Genomic DNA, 15,719 nt, shown 5'->3' with positions numbered 1-15,719 from the left:
GCCCAAATAGCCTCTTGTCAAATATTTCTGGGGCCTGTACTTGAAGAAAGGAACGATTCTCTCAAATCTGTGAACAGGACATTTTTCTTTCTTTTTTTTATGTCAAAATAAACCATCTGCTTGTACAACTGTTTCTAATTACTTCCCTGCCTAGACTCTCCACTTGAGGGGTTTGGTACCAGCACCCCGCCCAGAGCGCTGCCGCCCAAACCCTCGCAGGCAGCTCGTCCACGCCCTCGCAGCTCCGGGTAGAGCCCGGGGCCTGCACGCCTGGGTGTTTGCGGGTCCGTCCGCCCGGCCGTCCGCTGGGGGCACCTCTCCAGGCTCGGTCTCCCCGCCCCCCGGGAGCCCCACCTCGCAGCCGCGCTCCTTGCTTCTGCAGCCTGGAAACTCAGCATGCGTCCCGCAGGCTTGAGGAGCGCCTTGCTGCTGGTGTCCTCCCTTCTCCTCCTGCCGGGGGGGCTGTCAGCTGTTCCGCAAAGTTTTTCGCCGTCTCTGAGGTAAGTCTGGTTTGTTTTTCTTGAAGACAGACCTGCCCTGCCTTGCGTGGCGGGACTCAAAGCTCCGGGATGGCTGCCCCAAGCCAAGAGCAGTTAGGAAGTTGGACGCCGGATCAACTGTTTTTCAACCTGTTCCGATTCTCCTTCCATCTACACTGTGTATTGTTGCCCTGTTCATTTGTCCTTCCTTGGGAAAAATACAATCATTGAATACATATTTCGTTTCCTCCTACTCCAATACGTATGAGGAGGAATTTTCTGCCATGCCAGGTGTACCTTTGTGCTCTCACCACCTAGAAGGCAGAGCTACTGCGTGGGGCCCCCATTAACATTTTGCATGACATTTTCAAAGAGGATTGGAGGCACATCGCGATAACTAAACTTGTATGCTTTAAAAGTATAGTTTATAAGTATTTTATGCTTTAAAAGTATAGTTTATAAGCATCGCTTATTGCAGCTTGAAAAAGCCTTATATCCTCTATCATAACCTGTATGGTTCTTTCCATATAATCATCTCTCCTTTTTCATGAAACAACTGCCCCTAGCCATCAGCGAGCAACAGGACTTTTGAAAGAGGACTGAAAAGTCAGCCGAGGGTCAGACTTTGGATTAATTTGCATTGAATCTAAATGCGCTGTGTAAGGTTCAGTGGCGGACCTCCAAGGGGCAGGCCCGGATCCTCCAGTTCACCTGGGAGACGGTCCTCTTCTTCGGTGGGGCAGGTCACCACTTAGACATCGGTGGTCATTTCTCTGGTGATGACTAGTGCGGGCTATCAGCTTGGTCCTCGGAGAAACGGGGGAGGAAGAGGTGGGTGCCCAGGCTAACGATCCCCAGGGGGCTGGCGTTGGGTCTCCAGTTCGGAATCTGGGTGGGCCCTGGGAGGGCGCGGCGGCGGGGGGCTCGGAGCAGAAGGGGCAGTGCCCGGACGTGACCGTGGCCCCCGCTGTGGTCTGTCGCCCCTGCAGGAGCGGCCCGGGCGCCGCCGCGTGCAGGCTGTCCCGGGCCGAGTCGGAGCGCCGGTGCCGCGCGCCCGGGCAGCCCCCAGGGGGCGCTCTGTGCCACGGCCGCGGCCGCTGCGACTGCGGGGTGTGCATCTGCCACGTGAGCGAGCCCGGCGTGTACTTCGGGCCCCTGTGCGAGTGCCACGAGTGGGTGTGCGAGACCTACGACGGCAGCACCTGTGCAGGTAAGCGCGCGCGCCGCCGGGCCCTCCGCTCGCGCTCCCCGGGGGGCTTCGGCCCCTTGGGGGAAGGGGAGGCTGGGGACCATCCCATCAGCATCCTGGAAGCCACCACCGGGGGGCCTGCCTTCCACCAGTCGGTTCTGGAATCACGTTTCTTAACCCCGACCTCTGCCCTAGGGCCCAGACTTCAGTGGAAATAATATTTGCTAAGGTTCACTCACTCGATTACAAATCTCAGCTTCTACTGTTGCTTCCTCATTACAGACCAAACCTCCCCACTTCCCGGTAAGTGGAGTTATTCCACTCGGCTCTCCACCCTTATCACGCCTGTTAATCATAATATTTGCAGAGTGGAAGCCCCTATTTATTTCTTAATTGAAGGGTAGCTGATCGACAGTGCAGTGTTAGTTTCAGTGCGGTGTTAGTTTCTGACCCCTGTTTTCTTTTTTTAATGGAGGAAGCACAGGAGAATCTTATTTTCCTAAATTCCAGGGAAGCCCACTGTGTTTTTGAATGTGTATTTGCCCTCTCATAGGTAGCATTTAGTCGACACGTAGTGGCGTATATCAGAAAACGGTACACCGAAAGGAGCAGGCCCGTATTTTCTTGGAAGCGATGGCTTTTGTATTGTTTTCGCTGCTCCCATTTTTTGGCTTCAGTGCAGCTTGGTGTTTTGTAAGGGTGGAGTGAAAATAATTCATTTCCTTTGCACATTTTAAAGGAGTGATTTGGGTTCTCATACTGGAAGGGGTCAAGCTATTTCTTTGAAGAGAACACCCCTAACGTCTATAACCAGTTTCACATAACTGTGCCGTTTACTTGGAGCCAAGAACCTCAATCAGGTCATTGTGAATGATCCAGGCCCTCGGTCAGTAAAAGTGCATTCTCAGTGCACTTTTGTGGGAATACACACGGTGCATTCCCACCAGTGTTTGGCAGACTCGTAGGAAAAAAAAAAATCCACTTATTTTACCCACAGTGTAGCTGAGAATAACAGTCCAACACTAACAGAGAGATCAAACATGAGTTTATAGCAAAAAAATTTTTTTTTCTCCTGTGGCATTTGGGCCTAGAAGCACAGGGAGGGTAAGTTTGACTATGAAAAGAAAAAAAGTCATAAAAGTAATTTGGAGGGCCACAGGTGCTTCTGTGTGTTTGTTTAGCCTTGGAGGCTGTGGTTCAACCCTTTGAAAGTATTGAATGCCACAACTTATTTTAGCTTGTCAGTCCCACATGCTACAGTGCTATTAAGGGTAGCCCTTTGGAATGAAAGCTAAGTATTGTCTAATATTTCTCTCCAAATTCAACTGTTACCTGGCTTCTCTGGCTTTGATTGCCTCTGGCAAGGCCTCCTCAATATCATGAGTTCTGGACACATTTTTCAGGGCATTCTACATTGTTCTTTCATTGGAAACATAAGAAGCAAGATGCAGTTTTCAGCCAGTAAGCTAGTTCTGGTTACCAGTAGCTTGAATTCCCTTTTTAAAGAAGCTGATCGGTTTCCTTTCCGTTGGTTACAGGGTAGCTGTGGTGTGTATATATACTCTGTTTATCTCCCATGGAAAATTATTTTTTGTTTCGTCCTGCCATCTTTGTCACTATATTCCTTCCATCCTGGTGCAAAATGCAGCCCTGAGTCATGCATGGTTTTGTTTGCTTGTGTGTACATTCCTGCTTCTCTATATTTAAGACTGAACAAAAGAACCGTGTTTGTTTCCAGTCCTCATCTTTCTGACTGTTGCCCACTGATGTGGCTCGCTGGGCCTGGTGTAGAATCTGCCCCTGCAAATGCACTGGCTACATTTGCCAGGTCAGTGAGGACAGCCTTACACACAGTCTATCTGGTTATCTTGCCAGCTTGCCTGCTTGTTCTGTGCTTCAAGTTTAGCTACTCCATTCTGTCTGCAAGAAATAATTCCTATATTATTGCCAGTAAGATAGAAACATGGGCTTCCCCAGTGGCTCAGCAGTAAAGAGTCTGCCTGCAATACAGGAGACACAGGAGACATGGGTTCGATCCCTGGGTCAGGAAGATCCCCTGGAGAAGGAAATGGCAACCCACTCCATTATTCGTGCCTGGGAAATCTCATGGACAGAGGAGCCTCCTGGGCTACAGTCCATGGGGTCGCAGAGAGTCAAACATGTCTGAACACTCACTCAAGATAGAAACATAGCAGGTTTTCTTTTATGTTTTATGTGCTTCTGGGCCTTGGTCTCTGTGATGAGCCCCTATAGGTGATTTTCAGAAATAGAATAACTTCCAGAGACTTCCCCCACCTCTGTGAAGAAAACACAGTTCTGCTGTGGCAGGGTATCATAGAGTGGTTAAGACTGTGGACTCTGGGAGAAGTTTTCCAGGATTTGAATCCCACACTTTACATCTGTCTGAACTTGGGCAGTTACTTAACATTCCTGAGCCTTGATTTCTTCATCTGCAAAATGGGAATAATAAAGTAGCTATCTTATGGGATTGTTGTGAGGTTTAACAGAGGCCGGAGACTTAGAATAGTGTTTTGCATAAAGTCAGCACTCAGTACACATGAATATGCTTGTATGTGTCTATATAACATTATTTTGGGATGCACAAAAGGTGAGCTAGGATGAATGGATAGAAAGAGATGGGTAGATAGGAAGCCTGGCTTTGTGTTTGTTAGTCAGTTGATACTGTGAAAGCAATTTAGTTTCATTAATGTCTTGGGGGTGGGGGTGGACCTGTTATTGACCCAAATTTCAAAAGGTCAAGCAAGGACAGCGATTTTGGCTCAACCTGAGAGCAGCTGTAGGAGATACACTGTGCTCTTTTCAAGTTAAGTCCACTGGGATTCTTACATGGTGACTCATAGGAGACATACTTATTTTAAATGAGCTGGTTGAGAGTGAGGACGTTTCCACACGATCACAAGAGGTCTCTCTCTCCCAGTCTCCACTGGCTCCTGGCACCCGGATCTTCCTCCAAATTCCACAGCATAAAGATCTGACCCAGCGATTGTTCGTGATGGTCTAATGAGGAGTAAACTCATTTTGGTGAAATATTTCTTTAAGAACAGTCAAATGTTTGATTCTATAAAAACAAACTTTTGGTTTGGACTTCAGGGTATCCTGAGCAACCCCCTGGGTAACTGGGATTACACTTAAAGTATTGCTTTCTTGAACATTTTTCCAATCACTTTTTGAAATACATCATTTAAAAGAGTTTCAGTTTTAGGAACTTGGAAAAGCTAAATTGAATCCATTTTAGCCAGTTCTATAAAGTGCTATTGGAGATGGGAATGGCAACCCACTCCAGTGTTCTTGCCTGGAGAATTCCATGGACAGAGGAACTTGGCAGGCTACAGTCCGTGGCGTCACAAAGAGTCAGATACGACTGAGCAACTAGCACACACACACACACACACACACACACACACAAAGTGCTATATGGCCTTCCTGATGGCTCAGTGGGTAAAGAATATGCTTGCAGTGTGGGAGATGAAGGAGACTTGGGTTTGATCCCTGGGTCAAGAAGATCCAGGGATCAAACTCATGAATCACATGGACAGAGGAGCCTGGTGGGTTACAATCCAAAGGGCTGCAAAGAGTTAGACACGACTGAGCGACTAAGCAGTCATACTTGCACACACGAAGTGCTGTATATTTGCTAGACTCTCTGTTTACTGTTAAAGATGTTGTGCTATTAAAGATGTTGTTGTGTAGTCGCTTAGTCATGTCTGACTCTTTGCAACCCCATGGACTGTAGTTCACCAGGCTCCTCTGTCCATGGGATTTCCCAGGCAAGAATACTGGAGTGGGTTGGTTGCCATTTCTTTCTCCAGAGGATCTTTCTGACCCAGGGATTAAACCTGTGTCTCCTGCATTGGCGGGTGGATTCTTTACCGCTGAGCCACCGGGGAAGCCCTGTAAGATGTCACAAATGCATGCATATGTATAACTGAATCACTGTGCTGTATACCTGAAATGAATGCGACATTGGTCATCAACTGTATTCCCATATAAAAGGAAAAGTTAAAAAATAATAAAATGAAGGTCAGTTAACTCCTAAAAAATAAAGGTGCTACAAAAGATGAGGAATACATAACAGCTTCTCACTGAGTAGGGAGGTTCAGAGAAATACCAAATGCCTATAAGGCAAGGAAGAATATAATTTCTATGTATTTCTGTGTGGGTTCCATTAAGGTAGAAATTAAATATTGTGGTGTAAATTCTGGAAAAATTGTAGCATTTGACATAAATCTTTTAGTATAAGGAGGTTTTTATTCCAAAGGGTGGACAATTGGCATTCTGAGTGAAGCAAAATGGAAGAAATAGTTTAGAGGCAGAAAAACATGTGGGAGGGTTTGGAGAAGAGTGAAGGGTTCTGGGGCTGGCTTCACTGGAAATTAGGGCTGTGGGAAGCCTAGTGGAGGATATATTGAGAGCTGAAGCTGGACATCTGGCAGAGAGCTCTGAACCTGAAGCTGAAAGTGAAAAGTGAAAGTCGCTTAGTCATGTCTGACTCTTTTGTAATCCTATGGACTATACAGTCCATGGAATTCTCCAGGCCAGAGTGCTGGAATGAGTAGACCTTCCCTTCTCCAGGGGATCTTCCCAACCCAGGGATCGAACCCAGGTCTCCTGCAGAAGAATTGCAGGCAGATTCTTTACCAGCTGAGCCACAAGGGAAGCACACTGAATGTGAAGCCTGTGCTCAATTAGACGGTATATAGGAACCATGAAGCAGTTTGAACATGGGAGTTTGAACATGATTGATGGTCAATGCTTTGATTCATGGAAAGTAATATGGTGCCTGGGGGCCCAGCAGGTTGGGATAGACACTTGATGGGGAGGAACTCAGGTTAGATCGTGTTTAAATACTAGTTCCCAGGGGAGAGAATAAGGATAGAATTATGATAGAATTAAAGACTGCTGGAAGATAGAATCATATGCTTTAGTACTCAGGGATGAGTAAGATGGTGTCAGTGATAGAACTGATAGAAGAAAGTCAGGAGAAAGAATCAGAAAACTCATCAGTGGTGAAAAGGCCCTGATAAATTAAAAACACTTATTTTTATCTGGAATTGCTGTGAAATGAAGAATGATTGCTTGTAGAAATAGTCTGGACTTTATGGCACTTCTGGGGTTAGATCGGAATCTTGTCTGAATTGTTAACTCGAGTTAACTTGTTTCTGTCATTCATCCCTGAGACAGTCATTTGATTTCTCTGAAAGTTAGTTTCTTTTTCTGGAACATCTTTATGGATATAAAGAACTTGACATTCTGTAGGATATTATTCAGAATAATTTTTAATCTTTATGTATAAATACATTGACTATATAATTTAAAGATTAATTTATTCAGTACAGTTCAGTTGCTCAGTCATGTCCGACTCTTTGAGACCCCATGGACTGCAGCCAGGCCTCCCTGTCCATCACCATCTCCCGGAGTTTACCCAAACTCATGTCCATTGAATCGGTGATGCCATCCAACCATCTCATCCTCTGTCGTCCCCTTCTCCTCCTGCCCTCAATCTTTCCCAGCATTAGGGTCTTTTCAGATGTGTCAGTTCTTCGCATCAGGTGGCTAAATGTTGGAGTTTCAGCTTCAACATCAGTCCTTCCAATGAACACCCAGGACTGATCTTCCTTAGGATGGACTGGTTGGATCTTCTTGCAATCCAAGGGACTCTCAAGAGTCTTCTCCAACACCACAGTTCAAAAGCATCAGTTCTTCTGTGCTCAGCTTTCTTTATAGACCAACTCTCACAATCCATACATGACTACTAGAAAAACCACAGCCTTGACTAGATGGACCTTTGTTGGCAAAGTAATGTCCCTGCTTTTTAATATGCTGTCTAGGTTGGTCATAACTTTCTTTCCAAGGAACAAGCATCTTTTAATTTCATGGCTGCAATCACCATCTGCAGTGATTTTGGAGCCCAAAAAACGATTAATTAATAGATTTAATTTATTCAGACTATGAAACATCCTTATAGCATTGACTTAAACACACATGGTAAGAACATACTTAAAATACATGGAAATACCCCTAATATGGAAGTATTAGTAATTTTTTTCTGGCAGCTATTTCTGATGTCTACACTGTTAAGTAGTATGAAAACTGTATATGATTATTCATGAGAGCTGGATTTTCTGAATCCTTATAGGCTGTCCTAGAACTGTTGGACCTACTTGCTGCTCAATTGCATTTTTATTAAATTTTTTTTCAGAGTTGGAGTATAGCTGTTTTACAATGTTTCTGCTGTACAGCACTGTGAATTAGCTATGTCTGTGCATATATCCCCTCCCTCTTGGACCTCCCTTGCATCCTCCCATCTTGCCTCTCCCAGTCATCACAGAGCGCCGAGTTGAGCTCTCTGTGTTCTACAGCAGCTTCCTACTAGCTATCTGTTTAACATGAGGTAGTGCGTATACCCGGAGAAGGCACTGGCACCCCACTCCAGTGCTCTCGCCTGGAGAATCCCAGGACGGGGGAGCCTGGTGGGCTGCCGTCCCTGGGGCCGCACAGAGTCGGACACGACTGGCGCGACAGCAGCAGCAGCCGCTTATATAAGTCCATGCTACTCTCTCAGTGCATCTCCCTCATCTCACATGCCCCTACCCCGTGTTCACAGGTCCATTCTCTACGCCTGCGTCTCTGTCTCTGCCCTGAAGATAGGTTCATCAGGGCCCTGTTTCCAGATTCCACATATATGCATTAATATACGGTCTTTCTTTTTCTCTTTCTGACCTACTTCACTGTGTATGACAGACTTTAGGTTTATCCACACCTCTACAAATGACCCACTTTTGTTCCTTTGTACGGCTGAATAATATTCCATTGTATTTATGCACCACATCTTTATCCGCTCCTCTGCTGATGGACGTTTAAGTTGCTTTCATGTCCTGGCTACTGTAAAGAACACTGCGATGAACACTGGGGTACATGTGTCTTTTGGAATTATGGTTGCGTTTTTCTTAGATAATTGAATAACTGTCTCCAAACCTATTTTGTGGAATCACTCTTCGTTTTTTCTTTCTTAGTCGTCTTCTGTTTTCCACCTTGCCCCCCGCAAACACCCCCTGTAGCTGCAGTTCTGTATCCAAAGATTCAACCTACCCTGGATCATGCAGTACTGGGGTACATGTTTATTGTAAGACATCCACATTGTAAGTGGCATGGTGCAGTTCAAACCTGTGTAGTTCAAAGGTCAACTGATTTAGTGAAACATTACCGCAGGTCCTAGAGACATCGGGGGTGGGGTTGTTTACTCACAGGAATGTAAACCAACTTAAGACCGAATAGTAATCATTCTAGTTCTTAAAACTCTCCGATTTCCAGTACCATACTTCAGTCCTCTCCCTGCTCTCCAAACTTTTCTTTCTCTCACTATTCATCATGTTTATTTCATTTCCAAATTCTGCTCATTTGGGAAAAGGAGTTCAGCTATTATTTCTATTATCTTGTTTCGTGGTCATCCACAGTCTTTGAAGTCTTGGTGTCTATTCTAAGAGTTGATGTGTTTAGGTATTAATGTTGTATATATATTCACTTTTTTCAAATCTTGCTTTATAATGTATATATACTTATAAATAATATAAATACCAAGGCCTGGGGAAGTTCTCTTTATGCATGTATATTGGGATTGACAGTTAAAGCATATATATGTGTATGCAGATGTGTATTTGCTACCTTAAATTTATACACATATGTTATATACATCTGAATACATAAATATGTCTTCAGACATATGTTTGCATGCATATGTGTTTATGTCACGTATGTGGGTATTAATATATGAGTATATGCACAATTGCATTTACCTATGTGTGTCCATCTAAATGTGCCACAAAGACACACGCATGTAACCCCTCGTTCTGAAAGACTGCTGTCTGCAGAGGTGAGTCCATTCCATTTTCAAATCTTTGCAACGCTAATACTTCTGATAGAAAGGGCACTTTGGGTTGTTATCACATTTGTAAACCTACTACAAACCAATAGCTTATTGGGGATACTTTGGGTAACTGCCTCTTCAAAACATCTCATGAAGACAGTGGGAAGTTACTTGATTGGCTCCTAATTTGGTTGTCTTTTTCACTGTTTAGTCAATTAGGCTGCTGAAGTCACATTTGAACTGTGATTCATATTTGGTAAGAATGAATGAATGAAAGTTGCTCAGTCGTGTCTGACTCTTTTTGACCTCATGGACTGTAGCCCACCAGGCTCATCTGGCCATGGGATTCTCCATGCAAGAGTACTGGAGTGGGTTGCCATTCTCTTCTTCATAGGATCTTCCCAACCCAGGGATTGAACCTGGGTCTCCTGCATTGCAGGCAGATTCTTTATTGACAGAGCCACCGGAGAAGCCCCAAATCTGGTAAAGAAGTTCTAATACTAAAACTTTGTTCATAGACAGGAATGGAAAAATGACTCCCTTTCCTACTTTTTAAGTGAAAAATAGTACTGCTTTTGTCACTAACATATATTTATTCTGCATACATTTTATGGAGAATTTGAAAATTCCTTAAGGCCCCCTTTTCCATGCTGAAGCCTTGAATCCAGGGTTAGATGCAAAATCACTGAGGATTCTTCTTATAGCCCGCAGTCCTAATACTATAAACCAAATCATAAATTTTCTGTATCCTCAAGGCAATGATATCTTCTTGTCTGGTTTTGCCTATAACAATAAATTCTACTATTACAGAAATTTGATTTCCTGCTTAGTTCATCTGAATTTTCTGATCATACCTCAGCAGGGAGAAAAAAGGAAATAAATAAAATGAGATAAATCAACTTTTATGCCTAGCTGGACTGGGATTCCTGGATAGCTCAACAGTAAAGAATCTACCTGCAACAGGAGAAACAGGCCATGTGGGTTCAACTCCTGGGTGGGGAAGATCTCCTGGAGGAGGAAATGGCAACCCTCTCCAGTGTTCCTGCCTGGGAAATCCCATGGACAGAGGAGCCTGGTGGGCTACAGGGGTCACAAAGAGTCGACATGACTGAGCACAGGCGTGAACTTCAGGAGAAGACAACTGGATTAGGAGACAGAAGAAATCGATGGAGGTGTGGTGGGGGACTGAAAGGGAGCTAACTTGTAGGAGGAATTTGCTTTAGTTTTCTACCTTTCTTCCTGCCTAGAATGCACATGGAGTTCCAGAAGCCTGTATAGTTAGTTTACAACATTGTGTTTGTTTCAGGCATACAGCACAGTGGTTTTCAGATGTAAACGTGTGTGTGTGTGTGCGCGCGCATGCCTGTGTGTGTGTGAATGTATGTTTTTTTTTCTGTTCTTTTCCATGATAGGTTATTCTAAGTTATTGACTATACTGCCCTGTTTTGTACAGTAGGACCTTGCTCTTTATTTGATATATAGTAGTCTGTATCTGTTAATCCCATACTCCTGTTTTATCTTTCCCCTTTGGTAACCATAACTTTGTTTTCTATGTCTGTGGATCTATTTCTGTCTTGTAAATAAATTTGTTTGTGTTACTTTTAGTTTTCACATGTAAGTGAGATGTAATATTTGTCTTTCTCTGTCTGATTTATTTTACTCAGTAGGATAATCTCTAGGTCCATTCACGTTGCTGCAAATGGCATTATTTCATTCCTTTTTATAGTGGATATTTCATGTTGTGTGTGTATATTTATATATTATTCTACCTCCTTTGGGCTTCCCTTATAGCTCAGTTGGTAAAGAATCCACCTGCAATGCAGGAGACCCAGTTCAGTTCCTGGGTCGGGAAAATCCGCTGGAGAAGGGATAGGCTACCCACTCCAGTATTCTTGGGCTTCCCCTGTGGCTCAGCTGGTAAAGAATCCACCTGCAATGTGGGAGACCTGGGTTTGATCCCTGGGTTGGGAAGATCCTCTGGAGAAGGGAAAGGCTATGGACTGTAAAGTCCATGGGATCGCAGAGACTTGGACGTGACTGAGTGAGCTGCACTCACCCACCACCTCCTTTTATTGCCATATAGACCTTAAGTGCTGCAGCACATAGAATGAAATTCAAGTAAGTTAAATATGTGTGTGCTGCGTCTCCCCTTCAGTCTTATTGTTAATGACAGCCTCTTGTTAATAATAAATTTAGGGTGTATACATCCCTATTTTCCCATGATTATATAAATATGTGTTAAAAACACATATAGATAGGTTGTTTCCATTCATTTTTTCTTGCTTTTTTTCTTTAAGAATAGATCATGGCCCTCAGTCTAGTTTATACATATATGATTAAGAATTTTCATAAGTGTATGAATGTATTACTTCATTAGACTGTCTGCCTATTAGTGAACACTCTGGTAGTTTGAAGTTTTTGTTATTTTCGTGTTTTTTGATATAGAGACTTGAAAGAGCATTTGACTTAAAATTGCTCACACATACTCACACTCATACACGCACACAGCTCTCTAGCACTCTGGCTCTTGCACAAGCAAGTGCACATTAGAGTGAGTCGGGTTCCGAGACACTTGAGAGGGTGTCTCCAGGCAACAGAAGTGTGAATAAAAGTGTCCTCCTGTGTTGAGAATCTTGGCAAAGGGAAACTTCAAACAGGGTGGAACCGGGAGTTCTGAAGCTTTTGTCCTTTGGGAAATTTCGATTCCAAGCCTGGTCTGGGATTCAAGGTCGTGAGTCACATCTGAGAAGGAGGAGGAGTATAGTACTGCTGGGCAGAGAGGACCACGAGGGGTGGGCCAGGGCATTTTCACAGCTGCACATGGGTAAATTCTCAAGCTATTTTCCATTAACTTTTAAATAGATAAAGATTGAGAGCTGCAAGAAGGTTGCAAATCTCATTTTCTTTGGAAAAGAGTGCTTTGTCTTTTCAAGGATCACATTTCCTGGCAAATAAGAAACTCTATTTGGTAATATAACTCATTCTTCTGTCTATTCTAAATCATCTTATTTAAGGCTGGCTAGAATGATGGCTTTGTAAAGGGAAAAGAAAAATAAGACCTTGATAAGAGTGCTCCCTGGTCTGACCTTGTGTCACCTCAGTCTTAATTTATGTGGTGTGACAGGCTTCTATGCCAAAGTGCCTATCATCCTAATTGTACGTGATCGCTTCTTCGAACATCAAATTGTTCCAAGTCAATAGTGACCTACTCCAGTTTCCTGATTTATTATTTTATCTGGATATTTCCTAGGAAAAGGCAAGCTGAATTTTTTTCTTAAAAGGAGCCAGTGAGTTAGGTATTGCTTAGAAGCTTCTCTTACAGCAATGCATGAACGTAAATTTGTGATTTAGCCAATGAGAATAAGGAGCCAAAATCAGGAAATAAAAAAGCACAGTCTGCGTATTTCCTAATTGGTCATTACTGCTCTTTCAAAGCTGTCATTTTCTGCTCTGCACAACAGTTAGACAAAACTGGTTATTTCTCTAAACAAATGACTTGGCCATTTAATTAAACCCTTTCTTCTCCAAAATCCAGAAGACAACTTATAGACTTTTTTTTTTGCTTTCTTGATCAACACCATTATTTATATAAGTTCTAAAAGCAGTATTGATGTGAAAATAACTCATCTTTAAGAAAGAAAGGACATTTTTAAGAAACTAAGAAAATATTTTTTTAGAAAGAAAGCAAATTATTGATTTTTTAGCTGTGTACTAGATAGACTTCTTTTGATTCCTTCCTTGAATAGATTTGAACCCTAAAATTAGTGTTGTGTTAGTAATACAAAAGAATAATAGAAAAATATCTACTTACTTTTGAGCATGCTTTGATGGAAAATATTTTCATACATATGAATTCATTCACTTTGCTGAAAAAGTCCGTATAGTTGAAGCTATGGTTTTTTCCATTAGTCATGTGCAGATGTGAGAGTTGGACCATAAAGAAGTCTGAGTGCTGAAAAATTGATGCTTTTGAACTGTGGTGCTGGAGAAGACTCTTCAGATCCCTTGGACTGCAAGGAGATCAAACCAGTCTATCCTAAAGGAGATCAACCCTGAATATTCATTGGAAGGACTGATGCTGAAGCTGAAGCTCCAATACTTTGGCCACCTGATGTGAAGAGCTGACTCATTTGAAAAGATCCTGATGCTGGGGAAGATTGAGGGCAGGAGGAGAAGGGGACGACAGAGGATGAGATGGTTGGATGGTATCACTGACTGGATGGACATGAGTTTAAGCAAGTTCCCGGAGATGGTGAAAGACAGGGAAGCCTGGTGTGCTGCAGTCCATGGGGTCGCAGAGTCAGACATGACTGAAAGACTGAACAACAGTGAATTCATTCAATTCTTCTATAATTTGAAAGAGGTTGTCAAAGTTATTATTCTTCAGGGACTTCCCTGGTGGTCCAGTGGTTAAGACTCTGTGCTTCCAATGCAAGGGGGTACAGGTTCAATCCCTGACTGAGGAGCTAGAATCCCACATGCAACATGGCACAGTCCAAAAGCTATATGTGTGTGTGTGTGTGTATATTACATTTATATATATATAAAATTCTCTATCATACTGAGTAACCCAAGAAGAAATATGTCCCCCAAATCAATAGGTAGCTTCTCTTCAAGCATGTTAAAGTGGTCCTGAGACAACATATTTAGGGGAAATTGTTCCGTTGCTGAGTCTTGTCCACCTGTTTGCAACCCCATGGACTGCAGCACTCCAGGCCTCTCTGTCCATCACCAACTCCCGGAGTTTACTCAAACTCATGTCCATCGAGTCGGTGATGCCATCCAGCCATCTCATCCTCTGTCGTCCCCTTCTCCTCCTGCCTTCAGTCTTTCCCAGCATCAGGGTCTTTTCCAATGAGTCAGTTATTCCCAACAAGTGGCCAAAATATTGGAGCTTCAGTTTCAGCATCAGTCCTTCCAATGAATATTCAGGGTTGTTCTCCTTTAGGATGGACTGGTTGGATCTCCTTGCTGTTCAAAGGACTCTCAAGTCTTCTCCAGCATCACAGTTCAAAAACAGCAATTCTTGGGTACTCAGCCTTCTTTATGGTCTAAATTTAGGGGAAATATTTTCATGAGTTTGGAGTCTTGAAATATGAACCTCATTATTCAGGAACCTCATTTTTCCATTGAAAATATATCTTGATTATTTTTTCCTTTTTTTTTTTTGTGGAGAAGCAGATTGTGCCTCTCCCTTCTGTCTTATGTCGGAGATAGTGCACATAAAAGCTCAAATATTGGGCAGGAGAAAGAACACCTCATTCATTTAGCATCAAAAGAAGTCCAGGTAATAGAAATCACTGAGACTAAATTACTCTTACCAACAAAGAGCTTTTCTCTCAGCTTTAATTGAAATTCTTAGAGTGATTGCATTTATCACTAAATAAGGATTCACTGGAGTCAGCAATAGGGGAAACTTTCACAACCTTTGGTTTTCCTTTCCTATAAAGTCAAAAGAAAACATAGGTAGGAGAGTTGAATATATATTTCTGATTTTCATGGACGTGAACTCGTATTATTTTGTGCATTTCCAATTTTGGATAGTATCAATAAATCAACTTAGATATTATTTTTGCTCGTATAAAATTAAGGTGTTTATAATATGAAATCCAGAAGTTCAAATATATGCGTTTTAAAATATATGTATGGCATTTTTTAGAACAAAGAGATGTGAATTGATGGAAATGTACCAGGAGAGAAGAAAAGTATGTAGAGAAAACTGAACAATTTTGATTAGGTCATCATGAGCGTTTCCTTGTGTCTTGAAGGTGGGCACGTCAACTTTGCATCCTGATATGTGGGTTCTGGGGACATGCTCCATCTATCACTCATCAAGCTGCCTGGCATGTGACATTCCAGAATGCTTCAGTCTCAGACAGAAGCCCTGCTTATATGCTAGATGAATAATTTTAAGGCTTTTGAGAGACAGTACACTGATTTGTTATTAATAAAGCCTTTCTGTGCATGTATATACATGCGTGCTCAGTCATGTCTGACTCTTTGCCCACCAGGCTCCTCTGTCCATGGGATTTCCCAGGCAAGAATACTGGAATGGGTTGCCATTTCCTTTTCCAGGGGATCTTCCTGACCCAAGGATTGAACCCGGGTCTGCTGAGTCTCCTGCATTGGTAAGAGGATTCTTTCCCACTGTGCCACCTGGGAATCC

At 43.0% G+C, this 15,719-nt stretch overlaps 1 protein-coding gene across 2 annotated transcripts in view; it reads left to right on the top strand.

The window, feature by feature from the left end:
- Nucleotides 1-248: 248 nt before the first annotated feature.
- ITGBL1 (integrin subunit beta like 1) overlaps nucleotides 249-15,719 on the top strand; it is a 229,524-nt gene continuing 214,053 nt past the window's right edge. The window contains exons 1-2 of one of the 2 annotated variants that reach the window (XM_088842628.1): nucleotides 249-500; nucleotides 1,469-1,689. In XM_088842628.1, coding sequence (XP_088698754.1) covers nucleotides 397-500; nucleotides 1,469-1,689 — 325 coding nt within the window. In that variant the 5' untranslated portion in view covers nucleotides 249-396. The remainder of the gene's footprint in view (nucleotides 501-1,468; nucleotides 1,690-15,719) is intronic. The other variant, XM_055426638.2, reaches the window with a different exon arrangement.

This window comes from Moschus berezovskii, chromosome 13 (genome assembly GCF_049115385.1).
Source record: "Moschus berezovskii isolate FMDL1 chromosome 13, NW_MosBer_1.0, whole genome shotgun sequence".
In the NCBI taxonomy this organism is placed as follows: Eukaryota; Metazoa; Chordata; class Mammalia; order Artiodactyla; family Moschidae; genus Moschus; species Moschus berezovskii.
Note: the sequence above shows the minus strand (reverse complement) of the source record. Positions and strands in the feature narration are given on the sequence as shown.